Source organism: Anser anser (genome assembly GCF_964211835.1).
Source record: "Anser anser genome assembly, chromosome: 2".
NCBI classification, from domain to species: Eukaryota; Metazoa; Chordata; class Aves; order Anseriformes; family Anatidae; genus Anser; species Anser anser.
In genome coordinates, this window is record NC_139721.1 from 38425914 (window position 1) to 38443099 (window position 17186).

At 32.4% G+C, this 17186-nt stretch overlaps 1 protein-coding gene across 15 annotated transcripts in view; it reads left to right on the forward strand.

Moving 5' to 3' along the window:
• Positions 1-17186, forward strand: part of ASPH (aspartate beta-hydroxylase) — a 113650-nt gene that overhangs the window by 18054 nt on the left and 78410 nt on the right. For 11 of the 15 annotated variants that reach the window (XM_083823856.1, XM_083823860.1, XM_083823861.1 and 8 more), the window contains one exon: positions 545-613. In XM_083823856.1, coding sequence (XP_083679982.1) covers positions 545-613 — 69 coding nt within the window. Of the gene's footprint in view, positions 1-544; positions 614-6559; positions 16350-17186 lie in introns of those variants that run through there. The other 4 variants (XR_014579588.1, XR_014579586.1, XR_014579587.1 and 1 more) reach the window with 4 other exon arrangements.

The window sequence follows — 17186 nt, forward strand, 5'->3', positions numbered from 1 at the left end:
TCTGCACTGGATGTAATACAGTTGTTGACAGTTAGGAATGTTTTTTTTTGTCCAGGAAGTAGGTTGCTTTCCTTCTATTAACTTAGCACTGAAAATGAAATTATATGTGTATCTTAATTCTGAGAATTTAGAATGGCAAGAAGCATATAATCTGAAAACAAAGGGTAATTATTTGATTAACTTTTGTTTTAATATTTCTTTTTTATCCTTAAACATGGTGACTGTTCGATTTGCTTCTGAGCAAAGGGTATTGAGTTAAATCGCATCACTGAATTATGTATTTGCTCTAAACCTGTGAGCACTGAATTAAAAGCATGCAAAAAGACCAACAAGTATTCAGTCTGAAGTCTAGGAAATGAAGAAGGGGAGTAAAAATATTTGTAGTATTTTCCAGGAAATTTAAAATGTGGTTAAGGCAAGACTAAATAATCAAAAACGGTATGGTATCAGTCTAGTGTTGACCATCAGCCATTATGCACTAAAACATTGTGTTGGAACCAAGCTGCTGAATTCCTAATTCTCTCTTCTTTCTCTCTGTTTTTAGGCAAGCTTGGGATATACGATGCTGATGGAGATGGAGATTTTGATGTGGAAGATGCTAAAGTATTGCTAGGCAAGTACAAACACAAGACGAATAATCAGTATAATTTAATTGTCATATTCATGTTTGATTTTTGTTTAATATCAAAACAATTTTGTTTTTTCCTCATTGAATAATTTAAAATGATATAATTGTGGTGTTTTATTTCTCATGCAAGTTGTAGGACTTACAGCACTAAAAGTGGAAAGCACATGATTACTTGTATGATGATTTTGAAGTTATCAATTGTTGCAAGATCATTGTGATTATTAATAAATTAATCTAGGCAGGGCTTAAGATGCTTCAAGAGTTGAAACATTGTTCATGTAAACATGTTAAGCCAGGTCCATTTTAAAATGAGTTCTAACAAGCCTTTGTTATGTGACTGTGATTATTTGTTTAGTGTATTTTGTACTGTCTTCCCTCTATTCTGAGTTCTCCCAAAGTCTGTTTGTTTTCTTTGCCCTTTCAAAACCTACATGGCATTAAACACTGGTTTTAATCACACTTCTCCTTGTATTTTGGGAGAATGTCTTTCAGCTTAGTAGGTTTCTTCAAAGAGAAGCTGTAATTGCCAGACGTTCTTTATGATAGTGCTAGAAGATGTAGGTAAAATGGCACTACCATCTACAACTTCACGGTCAAGCATTGGATAGATACTTCTAAAAGTGATATTGGAAAGTTTATTTTTCTTTAATTGATTGGTTGAAATATAAACCTGTTCTGATCACAGAAACCTAGCAAATTAAATAAAAAATGACCAAAGAAACCCTGGCGTAGTTAATTTGAGCAGAGGGGAAGCTGGAATGTCTCAAACTGGTAAAGTTATTAATAGTATAGTATGTCATGCTGTTGGAAAGTCCTACTCCATAAAAATCAGTTTCTTGTCATTTTTTTTCCACGCTTGTGTTTGAAGAAATAAGCAAATGTCTTTTAGGGGTGGCATTTGTTTAATCCCATCACAGTTAAAGAAAACCCATGCAATAAAAATTACTGAACCTGTTTGTATTGGTGTGAATATGAGAGGCACTCCAGAGATCTCCAGTTCTCTGAGGGTCTTCAGAGATACAATTTGTGTATTAAATAGTGAATAAGATAACATTTTGCATTATTGTAATCCTAATCTTTCTCTGTCTATTATGTAGTATGTGGAAAGTGGATATCAATTTCAGTGGGTCAGATTAGTTTCATTCAGACTGCCAAGGTGGTCACCACAAACATGCTGCTGCTTTGTTAAATCTGTTTTACGCAACTTGATATAGCTGGGAATTCTGCCCGTACATGACAGAGTTCCTATTATAAGCTTGCCTTATCATGCATTTAAACTTCATACTTCAAGTGTGACACTAGAAGGTCACATAGCAAAAGTTATTTTTTATTACTTTTGAAAACTGCCTTAAAAATAAGATTTCATCTCATTTAAATTTAAGAGTATTCTCAGCAGCACAAAGGAAATTGTAAGTTTTATAAAGTTACTGAATGTTGATGCAGATTATAAGTATAAAAATGTTTTCTAATAACTGACATATAATATCAGCTGAAGCTCTTAGGAATTTACTGTGCTTGTTGGTGTTTAAAAAATATACTAAAGAAAATGAACAGCAGTATTATTTATGCAGACTAAATTATTTTGTTGATACAGAATCTGAAAGACTAGATTCCCTCTTGAGGAATTTGTATTCCAGAAATAAGTCTTTGAAGTTAGTAAAGAAAACATACAGTAAGCCTGTATTCAACTGCATTAGGGTAACTTTCTACATATTGAGTGCATGGCTCCTTTATGTTTTATTTGTGGGGCTTTTGTTAGTACATATGTTATGTTTGAAGACTTGTGACTTCCTGGGATTTTCCTTTAGGTTGTAACAACATGTTGGTTTCTCTGTTAACGTTGACTTTAAAAAAAAAAAAAAAAAAAAGAGAGAGAGAGATTACTGTGCGTATCCTTCTAGGAAGTAATATGCTTTTTAATTTTCTGGTCTTTAGCTATTGCCATACCACTGTGTATATTAAAATCTCTCGCACCTGTAGTGGTTTACTGTTGTATGCTTCTATAATTTTCAGTTATACAAAATTTCAGTTTACATTTTTAATGACTAATGTATTTTGAAGTTCTTTTAATTTTGAGAAATACTTCTAACAGCCTATTTTATGTTTCAAAGATTGGTTTAGTAGCTGATACTTAGTTTTCTGTAGTATTTGGGCACACCTAAGTTGAAGGATTAAAGTTTATGATTTTATTTCTTGTATATATTATAAGTTATTAAAGGGACAATTCTTTTTATTTTTTTTTTTAGTTTTTATTTTTTTTATGAAATCAAAGAACGTTTTATGATCCTTAATACTTCTGTTTAAGTATTTGTGGATTTTGAAAACTGTCTGAAGGAAGTATGTTCTTCCACCTCTCCCTACCCACCCCCTCAGCCCCCCCCCCCCCCCCCATTCTGTAGCAAAAGAAGTAAGAAGAAAAACAACTGAAAATCCAATCAGCCAAACTCAAATATTTGTTGAGTTAGTTTTGTATTCATTTTTAAAAACTTACCTGGGGTTGAAATGCATATGCTTTCCTTATGTGAAGGAACCTACAGGCATTATGGAAAAAAAACTATTGAAGCTAGTCTACAGTTGTCTTGCAGGTTCTTCCTATTTCACAGGTATTTGTAAGGATCTATTTAGTGATTTCCTTTTGGCGACTGCAAGAGAGGCTTCTTAACCTGCTCCTTTGAAGGCTTCTGTTATCAGTAATTTTCTTCCCACTTTTTGTCTACCACGCTTTGATCGTTCTTTGAAGGAAATTGTCCTCTTAACTAGGAAAGATAAAATAGTCTTTTGAACTTCTAAAAACTTTGGTTTTCCTGACAGGAGGAGTGTCGTATCTCTGTATTCCCTTTAGCTCAGTGTAGAGAAACAGTGGCTTTAGTAGTATTACCAAAAAATATATATATATATATGTATAGGGAGCACCAATGTCTGTCTGAATCCTTGGAGCTATTTTTAATACCTCACTTCTTTTTAACAAGTAACAATCTTCTGAGAAATTCTACTTAAATAACTGCAGTCGTTAGTGCAATTTTTGCACTGCAGTTGCAGAAAACGCAAAGGGGGGGGTGCATTAACCTGGTGTATCAGTGAACAAAGGGAAGTAAACGGAGTACGAGCATCTACAAACCATTTCTTCCAGCTTGCCTATAGTAAAAGTAATAATATTAAAAAATACATATACACTTACAAGTAATCATACAAAGATTGAACATTCAGAAAATGTGATGAGATAGTAGAAATTAAGAGGTTTTTGTTTATACATGGTTCATTTATTCAGGATAATTTTCATATCCTTCTCTGTTTTTTATCATGTTCTATTGTAGCATCTTCAAATTTTAAAGTCTTACATATGCTCATTCTCCTAGAATAGGTGTTTGAAGGAGCAGATGGACTTTTTTTCTCTTGATAAATAAATGTATCAACCTGCAAGTGGTTGCATTAATACTGTTGAATAGATAAAGATTTTGATTTCCTAGATCTGTGTTTGACTTGATTGGCAATGTTTAGACTTCTGAAATAAAGCAATTGTTTCTTATAAGTCACTGGATTGGCATGTTAAGGCCACCTTGTAGGGCAGGGTGTGGTTTTTTTTTTTTGGTCACCAGTTTCAGGTGGTACCTACCATGTTTGTGTTTGCCTATGAATTTTATTTTAAGTAGTTATTCTCAATTATAGGAATGAAAAATGTAGGCAATCCCTAGCTGGTTTGCCAGAAGTTGGGTGTCATTAAAGAGAAAAATAGCTTGAATATGGATTACTGTTTTTTTTAATTTCAACTCTTTCTAGGAAAGAAAAAAGAATGTATGAAATAGTGTTATTTTCCATAGCTCAGGCTGAAGTTTTTTCTTCTAAATATAAAAGTCGTCATACGCATCTTGGATAGGTTTTGTAAAGAGTTATAAAGAAAGGGTTTGGGTTTCATTTATGTTGTTGTTGAGGTGGGTTTTTTTGTTTTTGTTTTTCCAAAAGGAATGTAAGATCCCTCACAGTTTCTGTGGTTCCCTTTGGTGTCCTATTAATCATTTTCAGAGAAAATATGCTGGTATACTCCATGTTATATTTCACAAATTTAAATGTCCAAGAGCCTTCTTCTTGACTTAGGACAAGAATAGGAGCTGCTGTATGGTTATTCACATGTTTACAGAAATTCTATCTAAAATCTGTGGTTTTGTTTTTCTTTTTGATGCCAGATTCCAAAAAAAATAGAGCTATACAAATATTTTGTAATTTAGTGTTTATAACTTCGTTTTTTTTTTAGATTCAAGTTTTTATTCTTAAATTGAAATTTCATTCTTCAGTGTATGTATACCTTGGTTAATGGGTTTGTGTCATTTGGTCCAAAGTTTGAAAACAAATTAGAATGATGTCTGACTACCGTATATAAAGTTAAGTCTATAAAATTTAATTTTTATAGAACTAAGCCATGGAAGAAGTTGGAGAGGGATATTTATAAAACGTTGATTGCCTCCTGGATTCAATCTGTCATTTTTAAGCCTTTTGGGCTATCCAGTGAAAAATTAAAGAGAATGGCTGGTCACTCAAGTAGAGGTTCTGGACATCCAGGTACAAGGATGTGGAACATCATGGACTTGGAAGTTCCCTCAGAATTATCATTGATACTTTCACTATGTGCTGTAAGAAAAATATGCTGAAATATGTTAAATGTCTGCTATAAACTTCTCTATCCTGAATGTTTCATTAACCTGCACCTAATCTTGCTTTGTAGTCTGCATGTGCAACATGTTCACTTAATTTTATGTCTCAACAATCTGTCTTCTCCCTTAGTCCACTTTTCTGCTCTACCTTCCAACACAAACGAAGGTTTGTTCTGGTTAGAAGTAGGGAAAGTTCCCCCCTCTCCTGCTTTAAAGCTTACCAATTACTGGTATTTATCATTGCTTAATCATTCTGTTGTACTTTTCCCTGAATGGAAAAGTTGAAATGTTATTATTTAGTAACTGCAAAAATTTTATTTAAAGAAACAAAACAACAACAAAAACAACAAAACAACAACAAACATTAATCCTGCCTTTGGATTTCAAATGCCAGTTAGATTCGTGTGTCTTGTAGCTCAAGATGGCAAGCCTTGGTCTTAAATATCAGAAATGACAAGCTTGCTCTTCACTGCTCTGCTCATCTCTACTGTAGTCATCTTGAGTCTACTTCAGATTTTCTGTGTAGCAACTCATAAGGATTCCAAACAAAAAAAAATAAGCTCATCTCCCTTTATACTGGATACTTGTTTTATCTAGTTTTCTGTTTTTCTATATATTCTCAAATTTGGAATTAATTCCTGAGGATCACGCATACCGTGTTGAATGTAGGTCATAGAAAAAACAATTGAGAAGCATGTTCAAAAAAAAAAAAGGAACCAAACAAATAAAAAAAGAAACATGACCCCCACTCCTAGCAATCAGTCCTCACTCTTAAGCAAAATCAAAATTGTGCATGACAGAGTAAACGTAATGCTTAATAGTATGTCTGTGACGAGATTTGGTTATTGTTTCCTTTTAAATATTTTTCTCAGTTATCTATTGCAAACCTCTGAGGTTTGAACATAATGGTTTAAAAAACACAAATGCAAATTTGATGATGCGAAGTAGTGTAGGATTCATAAATCTTACTGTATAAAACCTTTCTGAAAGTAAATACTACAGTAAGAAAACTGAATATAGACTAATTTGGTTTTAAGATTAAGAACAATAGCAAAGCTCCCTTCAATTTTAGTATTTTGGCTTAATATTGTGCATGTTTATTGTCCAAATTATAGCCTGTACTTTGAAAGATTAAACTTGCCTAACATCTTTCTATTTCCTAAATAGCTCTCCTATAAAGACTGCTGTCTGTGACATGAGTTGTCTTTCACAGATCCTCCTTTTACAGTTTCCTCTTTCCACCTAACTGCTGTCCTTTTTTTCTCTTTCCTCTATTCTTGTGTAGGCCTGACCAAAGATGGCAGTAATGAAAATATTGATTCCCTTGAGGAAGTCCTTAATATTTTAGCAGAGGAAAGCTCTGATTGGTTTTATGGCTTTCTCTCATTTCTCTATGATGTATTGACTCCTTTTGAAATACTAGAAGAAGAAGAGAGCGAAGCTGCAGATGATGTTGATGGTACGTCACAGAATGAAGGGGTTCAGGGAAAAAAGACTTGTGTTATTTTGGATTTACAGAACCAATGACTGAAAGACTAATTCGATTGGCCTTCAAAAATGTCCATGAAATCATCAGTCTTAATATGACAGGAATTTCTGGCATTGAGGAAAATGGACACTATAAATACTGAACTAAAGTCAGCCATGCAACGTAGATTTGGTAGTTGAAAGCCTTTCAGCGACTTTTCCATTTTTGTTGACAGGAAGACAAATACTACGCAGTTGTGTAAATATGTAGAATAAAACGTGTCTGCAGTTGTGTAGTTGGCTTGTGTATGTGCTTTAATTTGTGCACTTTGTGCACAAAACTTACAAAACTAAGTGTAATAACCTCTACTGTTAACACTGTAACATTTGTCTTTCTACAAAACGTTAACTGAAGCATTTTGTAACTGCTTTGATTGTAAAGTATTCTGGCATGACTGCATTATGTAAATACATATTTATATGTTAATCCTTAATGTGGACATAACAATGATAATTCTCTTGTGAAATATAATTTTAATAAATAATTTTATGATTCACTCATTTCTCAGATAGATACTTTTTACTTGTTTAAATAAAAGCACTTTTATCTAAAAGTGCTGAAAAACTTTACTGAGATTTATTTCTAAGCTAGCTAACATCTATTGCATTCAGAAGATATGTCATTATATGGTCTTATTCCCCCCTGATTTGTCTGTTTTCAAACTAAGTTTTCATTATTTTTTTAATAACAATCACAATCACACTGCAGAGGCTATTCTGAATTTGATTTTCTTTTAAGGTGGGCCTTTTGTGGAAGTGGTAAGCTGTGATTGTATGTTTCGTATGTAATGTTGAATGTATTAAAGATTAATTAGAAATTAAAATGTAATGTCTTCTATTCCTTGCAAAGTTCAAGAACTTAACTCAGATTTCAACCCTTTTAATGAAACTTGTGACAGTTGTTTCAAAAATACTGTACTAGTGTACAATAAAGGTGCATGAGTTCCATCTGCTATCATAAAGCTACTGGTATAGAAAGGGTAGTCTGTAACTATATTCTGCAATTTTCATCAAGTCCTAAAAGCTGAAACTGAGCTGTAATTTTAATACAAGAGTAGTGTATATTCATATTATTATTAATATAGTGTTTATAGAGATGCCTGCTATGTTTACATTTGTGTCCGTTTCCCATATAAAGTTTATGCTCAAATTGTAACTGTATTGGATGCAAGCTGAAATTTCAACCTCTTTTTAAAATCAAATTAATTTTCACTTGCTTCAGCATGGCAATTTTAAAGCTATTTAACGTCTTTCAAAAACTAACATTATAATTAAAGCACCTAGCTACAAGAAGGTTCTTCTCAGTCTTTGAAAAAGTTATAAATAGTGTTAGTGTTAAGCAAGTTAAGAGTTTAAAAAAGCACTGTTTTTTTAAAGTCTGCCACCTAAGACTTACATATAAGTAGAGCCATAAGAACATAAGCCATGTTCTTTGAAATATTTGTGGATTACAGTATCAGAAAGTAAATAATGCATAATTTTAATCTTTTTACTATGGGATATATGAAGGATAAGGCAAAGAAAAAAACTGATTTTTATGAAAATTGGGTATCATGGAATTTAAACCAAATAGTTGAAATATATGTTGATAATCTGATGAAGGTTCATGTGAAATAGGGAGAGAGAGTACTTAACCGTGAAAAAAGTTGCAAATACTGAAATAGGGCATAGTTATAACAGTATACAATTACTTACGTCAACTTGAGCTTAATGAGGTGAAATGCAGGCAGAGTTCTGAGTTAGTAGGGAAGTTCCTTGTTGATTCTATTAAATGTGTGGGGGGAAAAAAAAAAAGAACTGTAGATGAATTCTAGAGTATTTAGTTTCTAGAATGTAGGTTTTTCAGAAGTCCTAGCTCTTGCCTGTGCTAGTTCCTGCTGAATATACAATCAAACACTCACTGGTGATGAGCATTGCTTCAAGATTGGTCAAAGCTCTCCTGGAGTTTAAGATGAAGACTTTTGATTTTAGTGAATCACATATAATTATTGTTACTGCATGCATCACTGACCAGTAAGAGTGGTAGTAAGATCTAGATGAGCCTTCAATTATTAACAGCATGGCAATTTTCAAAATAAACAAACAAAAGCAGTAAGAATTGTAATAAGACAGAATTGGACCAGTAAGAGTGGTAATAATATATAGATGAGTCTTCAGTTATACCAGATGGCAATTTTCAAAATAAATAAACAAAAGCAATTTAACAGCCAAAAAGTTAAGCTGAATATAACATACAAATAGTCAAGGAAAAAATGAATATATCTCAGCTGTTGCTTCTAAGTCAACAGCATGCGTTTGATATTTGTTGAGGAAGTTGAAACGTCAATTTTTAGTTTGCTTTGGGGTGACTATCAGTTATGTAAAATACAGTCAGTAAATTAATGTTTGAACTGAAATCCAAAGAACTTAAAGTGCTTAAGAATTAAAATAATTTAAGAAGCAAAGCTGCTGCTTTGTACCTACAGTTTTTAAGACTTCTAAAATAGGAGTAAAAGCAAATAAATGTTTTCGTGAGGAAAATACAATGTGTAATGTAATAATAGGAAATTGCCAGTTTTCACAGCTACTTAAGAATGAAAATTTAATCATTTATGTGAAATGGAAAACATTTTTCATTAGCCACTTTCACATTCCTTGGAGATCACTTAAAGTAAATTTTACAAAGCTACACAAGGAAATGTCTGTGACTAAAGTTAGTCTTTTAGCTTTGTCACCATTTTAAGAAGTACGTGGGATGCTTTGTGTTGCTCTTTTCTAGTGTTGGTAAATGTTTGATATTTTAACTGCCAGTCTTCAGCAGAGGTTTACATGTTTTGAACAAAATACTGCACTAACCTTAGTAGCGTAAGCTGTTGCTCGTTTTAATGTGATACTAATGTAAATAAATTGTAAGGAATAAAAAAAAAAACTTAGTACCCCTAAGTCTGAAATAACTGAAATAGCATAAAGAAGGTCTGAACCCTGGATTTCTGTGACCACCTTCAACAATTTTTAATTTAAAAGTAAGAGGGTAATTTACATGGGGTGAAATAAAACATCAGCAACAACAAAAAAACACAATGCATGTAAAATAACTTAAAATCACAAAGAATAAGCGGGAAAATGTTGCATATCTGTTGAAATAATGGCAGCAATGTTTGCCAGTACTTTTTTTTCAAAAATCAGCTTTTTGAGAACTTGTTCAATTTTTTGTTTCAAGGTTGATGAATGATGTTTGTCACCTGTAGGTTTTATAGTATGCTAATCTTGTATTACCAGTGTCTCCAGTGACTGGCCTTAGAAGAAATTAAATTTTTATGACGGTTATTCATGAGTTACAGTTAGTTGTATGGAGAGGTAAAAGAATGCATTGAAACATTAGGAGGATTTTCATTTTAGTTCATAATAGTTAATACATAGGAAAAGAAAACACCTGTATTGTAAACATGATTTGATTTGAATTTGACAACATTTGAAAGCTGCTGTGTGCAGTTCAGCTATTATGGACAGATCTATACTATTTTCCTTTTTGAATTGCAATCAGGTAAGCAGCTCTCATAATGATGAAACAGAAGCATGAAATAAATACTCTTATTTCATATAGTCAGGTAGGATAAATTCTTCAAGCTGAAGTTAATCAAGACAAAAAACTTGTTTGTTGGTTTCTTATGTCTTATACAAGATGCAAGATACGTTCATGTCTGTGACAGAGAAGAAACTGCTTTCTGTCCTTTGTGTCTCATTTGGATTTCCCTTCTAAAATCAGGCAGTTAAGCATGGCATTTTAAAGTAACTTACTGAGAATCTATTGTTCCGTTTCAATTCTTGTGCCAGTTGTGGGAATTAAAAAGCTGGTTTGTATTTGGGAGGGTTACAGGCTTTGGTATGCCTGGCAGTCTGCATACAGATAATGAATAAAAAAAAAAAAAATCAATATAAGGTAAGTATGTGCTAGCCTTCTTGTCAGCGAGCCATTTGGTTTGGCAGAAGAACTTGTATATCCCATGTAGTATATTATAAATACTGCAGGCATTTGCAGGTGCATATTCAAACAATAATATTTTTTTCTGACTTGCAGTTCTTCTGGAGACAGTAAATAAAAGAAGGGGACTAAAAAGCAGTCTGATAACAGTTCTGGCTTACAGATTTATTTTTACTTTTTGAGTTCTGCGATTTTAACATCTCTTGATAATATTCTGTGTGGTCAGGCAGGCTTTGTGTACAAAAAAAAAAAATTAAAAATCTAACTCGTGGAATAAAATTAAATTCTATTCTTTGTGTTTTCACATTTGATGAGACCTTATGAGTTAAGGGAAGAGTCAGAACGCAAGCTGTAATGGATAAAGCTTGAGACTTTCTGTTCTATTACCCAGACTTTACACAGGTTACAGTGTAGGGTAGTTTGATAGCTGTTTAGTGCTAACTTTGACCGTATACTTTCCGTAGTAAATGTGACATAGCCTCTTTTTCAAATGTGAGTGGACAGTCAACTTTAAATCAGCCTACAATTGCTGCATGATGCTGCAGGTTTAAAGTTTTTTTTTTTTTTTCAGGTAGATGTTGTAGTGAAATTATTTTATAGGAATTTGTATTTCAAAGCCTTTTGCATAGAGATGTTATTAAAGTTTTCAGTAGTACTAAATGCCTAATATAACTGACGTATACAAGAAGAAACTTCAGGTTTCTCATGTGGAATTTGTTCTGGAAAATTTTTATGAAAATTTTTTTTTATTTTTATGAAAGAAAAGTTTCCCCTTTTTTCCTCAGCTGGATTTTGTTGCAGAATTAGAGTGCTTTGTAATATTCTAAGTTTTAAAGAATCAGTGAAGACACGAATTTATCTACTGTTAACTATTATGTAAAAATATCCACTTTGACAAGAATACTTAAGTTGTAGTTTGACTTTTTAAAACATATTTGGAAAATATTGGTAATATATCAAAATATATTATCTTTGAAATGTCCTTTTAATACATTATCTCAAATAGTAGCAATTGTTGCATTCTTTTATATGTGCTTATAAATGTTTTTATTTCTTTTCTATAGTCAACACAGGACCTTTATAATATAGGAATAAGTGGAAAAAAGAGGAACTTAAACAGTAACTCAAAAAAAAAAATCAGATATTTAAATTATAACTTAGAAGGAAGGTCCATAAGTTCAGTTATGTGATTCTTAAAGTTCTGCACGTTGGTTTGTATGCCCTGAGACTGTTAAGAGAATCCATCTCTGCTAATGATTTTACTTAGGTGCCAGAATTTTCCACGTGCTCCCTGGAATCACATTGCTGACTTGGAAAAGCTAAGTGTTTTGCATTCATTTCTTGCTTCAGGCTGTTTGTTTCACAAATGAGACTTACTGATCTTGTAGTCATTGTAGGGATTCAGATGGAAATGAAGATATAGCATGATTTATGACTTATTATTTTTACATAAACAATAAAGTTCAAAATATTGTAAATAAGTATATTCATATTATGTTAAAATATGCAATTTGCATAGTTATGTAAGGCATTATTAGCTTGCTGAGTCTTAACATTGTATAAAAAGTATATTTAAAGAAATTACAGCCTGCCTGAGTATTTTACAAATTAAATATCAATAATTGCTGAACAGGATATTTTGTAATCTGCTTTTCAACATAATGCATATACTTTTATTTAAAAATCATTTCAAATATCTGTATGATATTTTTGTGTATACCAGGCATAGTAACTTTTTCCCCTGTCAAGACATGCTTGTACTATTATTATCCTAAAAAATGCAGGAACACTTTCCAACTGTGCAAATAGGGGAGGGTCTGGGGCTTTAAATATGGCTTTGTGCTGCTTAGCCGAGCAGCTTTTATTATTATTATTATTATTTTCATTGATGCTGCTGTGTAAGAATGTGTGAGTCTATTCTTCCTTCTATATAAGGAAATTGTTTTATTATTGTTATATGTGCCTGCTGCTTAGAATTAATAAGGTTGAATAACTTTTTTTTGAGATAGAACGCTGTACTTCAGCAGTGATGGTAATCTGTGAGGCAAGAACTCAACAAGACTTTCGTATTATTCATATGCTTTATTGGATTTAGATCTTAATCCACATCAGCACGATAATCCAGTCTCTTTAATGGTTTTAGAAAGATACAACCGCTAATTGCTTTATATTTTGGAGAAGGCTTTTGTACCGTTCATGCCTCTCCTATGTGCTTTGTGCCTAGTTCCACAACAAGCTGAATGACCTCAATTTCTGTTAACGGCAATGGCAAAAGAAAGCAGTCAGCATCTTGCAGCACCTGCCTTTGACTGGAGAGTAAGGTTTATTTTTTAATAAAAGTCTTAAATAGTCTTAAGTAAAGCAGCAAGTATTTTGACTGAAGGAAAATGGCAACTGCATTTTTGAATTTGAGCAATATATTGCCATATTCCAAAAGACACATTTTGCTAAAGCATGTATTTCCATTGGATAAAGCGGATCCAGACCACTAGAACTAGAAACGAAAATAAAGTAAAACTGAACATACATCATTACTATTGTGATATCAAGGAGATAATCTGACCTCCTTTTCTCTATACATTCCAGAGTTTCCATTTTAATTGTCAATTTTATTTTAATCGGTTTTGTGTAACACATTGTAAGAAAAAAAAAAATCTCTTTTTAAGGTACAGTACATATGTGCTTGAAGATATCTTGAGTTAATGTGTTTATTAAGTATGTGTAAAAACTGCATAGAAATATAAGTTTAGTGGGTCTGAGAGAGAACTGGTACAATACCTAGCAGAGAAATCATCTGGGATATTGGTCATAATTACATGGCACTATACTATTTGGAGAGAACTGAGCTAGCTCTGAGAAGTTATGAAGCATCTTAAGTAGCATGCATATGGTGATGTGGTACTTTGCTTGAGCCTTACATCTACAACCTGTATTGTTCTTGGTACTGAAGATGCTTTATTCTTAATGAGCTAACATTTGATGTCTCTCCATAGCATTGTGGTGTGCTATGTACGGGTAACTTTTTATATAGCAAATTTGATTTATTTTTTTGTCAAATTCGAACATCACAGATTTGTATGTAACCTATTTCCATTTTGCAACAAATCAGGTGAGGAGCCAGGAGGGGTAGCCAAGAAAAAAACTAAAGTCAAAGGTACTTTAAAATTCTTCTGTGTGGAACTTTCTGCAGATAATGTCTGAAATGCATGCACGTTGCAAACACAGATTGCAGGTTATAATGTTTACTAATACTAGCTGTGTTGGCTATGTTTTCTAATGGTGCAGCAAACAATTATCCTTCCCATTTTTCAGTAACTTTTTTTAACCATTTATTGTCATTTAATGGCAGTGCTTTCCAAACCAGATTTTTTTTCTTTAGATTTTTTTTTTACAACAGTTGTCGTGTTTGGATTACAAGTATTCTATTTTGGTCACTGCCAAATCCTCTGTTATTTTTCATGAATTCATGATACTATCTATACTTTTACATTATTGTAATCGGACTTGATTGCATTAATTTCTGCTTATGGTTATATTTAAATAGTCTACTTTATTTCTTACGGGAGGAGAAATTTAGGTAAAGTTCAAAAACTTTCCCTTTAATAAGATATGCAGAATCAGTTGCAGTGATGATCTTCATAAATTTTTAAAAAGCTTAAAGTAGCAACCAATTTAAGGCATATATTTATTTATAATTACATTGCTGTGTGACCAAGACATAAAAACCTAAAGGTATTCAGTGCAACAAAGACAAAAAGCTAATTAACCTGAGCAAAACACCAAACTACTAGATGTACTTCAGGTGCTTAACTTTTTGGAGGTGCTGAGTTACCTTGCCACAGCTTGGTGCTATACAAAGAATACAGTCTTTGTTGCATTAAAGACATTTAGATTTCTATGTTTTTTGATTTATTTTGATTTTCTATCAGTATGTAAGAAATGCAGGTTGCTTATAATATAAAGTCTTATTAGAAACAAAATGCTGGGGGAAACTATCATGCTTGTATGAATGTGACTTTCTTAGCGTCTTTGCATGCGAGTTGCGGTTTTTAGCATTTGTTCCACATTGTGCTTGCTATGACTTTTTTGACTTTTTTGGCAAATTGTGTGTTTCCAAGAGCTTAATAAATGTCATTTAACAACTCATTCCAGTGTTTTGAATTATTTTGCTAAGGTGTTTGATATGAGAATGAAGAAATGTTGTGATAATTTCCAAATGCTTTATGCCAGGAAACAGTTGGAAGGAAATATGTTATTCCTTTTAGTGAGCTGTGTCATTGTTCACTGTATAGAAAACATTACACAGGTGTTATACAGGCAGTTATTGCAAGAGAAATATCATTTTCCTGCTCTCTACTTTGACTCTTTCTCTGAAAAAAATGAATAAAAATTTAAAAATATTATATAAATAAATATATCAAATATAGATCAACTATTTTATATACAAAATATTTCTTTTTCAATCAATCTGGGAGTATTACTACTTCCATTAAATCTGTAATATTTGTATTTAGTGTATTTATTTCTAAATTTTGTTGAACATTAAAAATTCTTTGTTCTGGGGAATGCTGCAGGTACTGACAATGGTTTTCAAAACTGAGTCAAGTGGAAGTCAATATGGAACTTCCTAGTTTCAAGAAGAATGCTGTTTTGACTATTCTGCTGATGCATTATCTAGATACAGTGTCCCAGCTGGATATCTAATTTAGTTGAAATAGAGACAATAAGCACAGGAGATGCAACTCCAAAAGACTAAAAAACAAACAACAACAAAGATTGCTATTAACACCATATATAGAAAATAAAAATGTACAAATTGATTACCGTTTAGTTTGATTTCATTGAATGTGGTGAAATGAAGTTGAACATCTATTTTGGAGTTGATTTGATTCACCAGGACATTATTTCTTTTTAACTATTTTGTACTTGTATTTTAGTTTTGTGAAATATATACTTAAGATACTAAAGTCTTGGACTAATCTGAAGCAATAATGTAAGGATTAATAAGCAATAATGTAATGATGTTGTATACTTTTCTGTTATAACAACGTCATTTATTATCTTAGGAAGTTGATAAAATTGTGAAAAAAGTATCTTTTGGTCGTGGTCTTGACATTTCCAGACCCTACAATGTTCATACCATTGTCAGATTCAAAATCTGTAGTGATTTTCAGGCTCACAGACAAAGCTGTTTTTAGCATTCTACAGAAGCTGGTTAACAGAAAGGTACTGGAGGCATGTTTTTTTCCTAGATTAATGCTTCGTTTGAATGCCATAATATTAAGCGGAGGCTATTGTCTGGCTGCATGGTGTGAGGTCAGAAGTCAAAACTAATTTGTTTAAATTGGTTAAATCTTAAAAATGTGTACATATATACAAATTTAAATTGGCATCTAACAAGCATTAAGTGTGAAGATGATCAAAGCTTTTAAATTGTTGCTCATAAAATACGTTCTTTGATCTAAGAATGGTTCTCTTACTGAACATTTCCTCTTTTTTAACTGAAAAAAAAAAAGTAAAAGAAGCAATTAAAGAACCACTCAAGAAATTAAAGCAGAAGCAGGAATCCAAGAAGGAGGAAACGAAAGATGAGGAAGAAAAAAAGAAAGCCAGGAAAGGAAAAGATGCCGCTGATCGAAAGGACAAGAAAGCTGTTGATACGAATAAATTAAAGAGAGAGTCTGACAAGGTTAAAAGAGACAGAGGAAAGGAAAAGGAAAAAAGCCTAGACAAAAATGTAAAATCCAAGGAGACGACAAAAAAATCAGCCGGTGAAAAGGATAGCACTATTCAGGTGGGAAAAGACAAAGAAACAAAAAAGATGGTTAAAAATCCATCCAAAAATTCTGAAAGCTCCATAAAGACAGACAAGAAAGAAAAGAAGTAAACTGAGTTCTGATTGTGCTAACTAAGAACAGACTGAAGAATGAGAAATGCAATTTATTTATAGAGTGTGGTAAATATGGCAATAAGAAAAAACTAAGGCTTTTTGGAAATGTGTGAACAAAAGTTATATATTTTTTGAAAATTGTTAAGCATGTACTGGCATTATAAACACAATGCAAAAATGTCTGCTGTGAAACTCAAATATGTACATATGTTAATATGCCTGACTGAAATTGTAATGTTGTGTATCAAATGCAAGTTTAAAAGCAATATTAAGAGGATTATCTGGACACACAGAGTGACAAAAACAACCAAGAGGAGCATTGACGGAACATATTGTCGTAGGAACTTATCTGTTAAGTGTAAATTATTCTCTGCTAAACTTAGTTTCTTGAAGTGGACTGAGAAGACTGCTTTATACCCAGACAGTCAGACCAACTTCTGCGTTGTGTTGATTTATGAGACTTGTGTTAGAACAAGTTTTTGTTGATCCTGTGACAATATATTCTGCTGTTCATCTGTTCTTTCTTTCTTTATT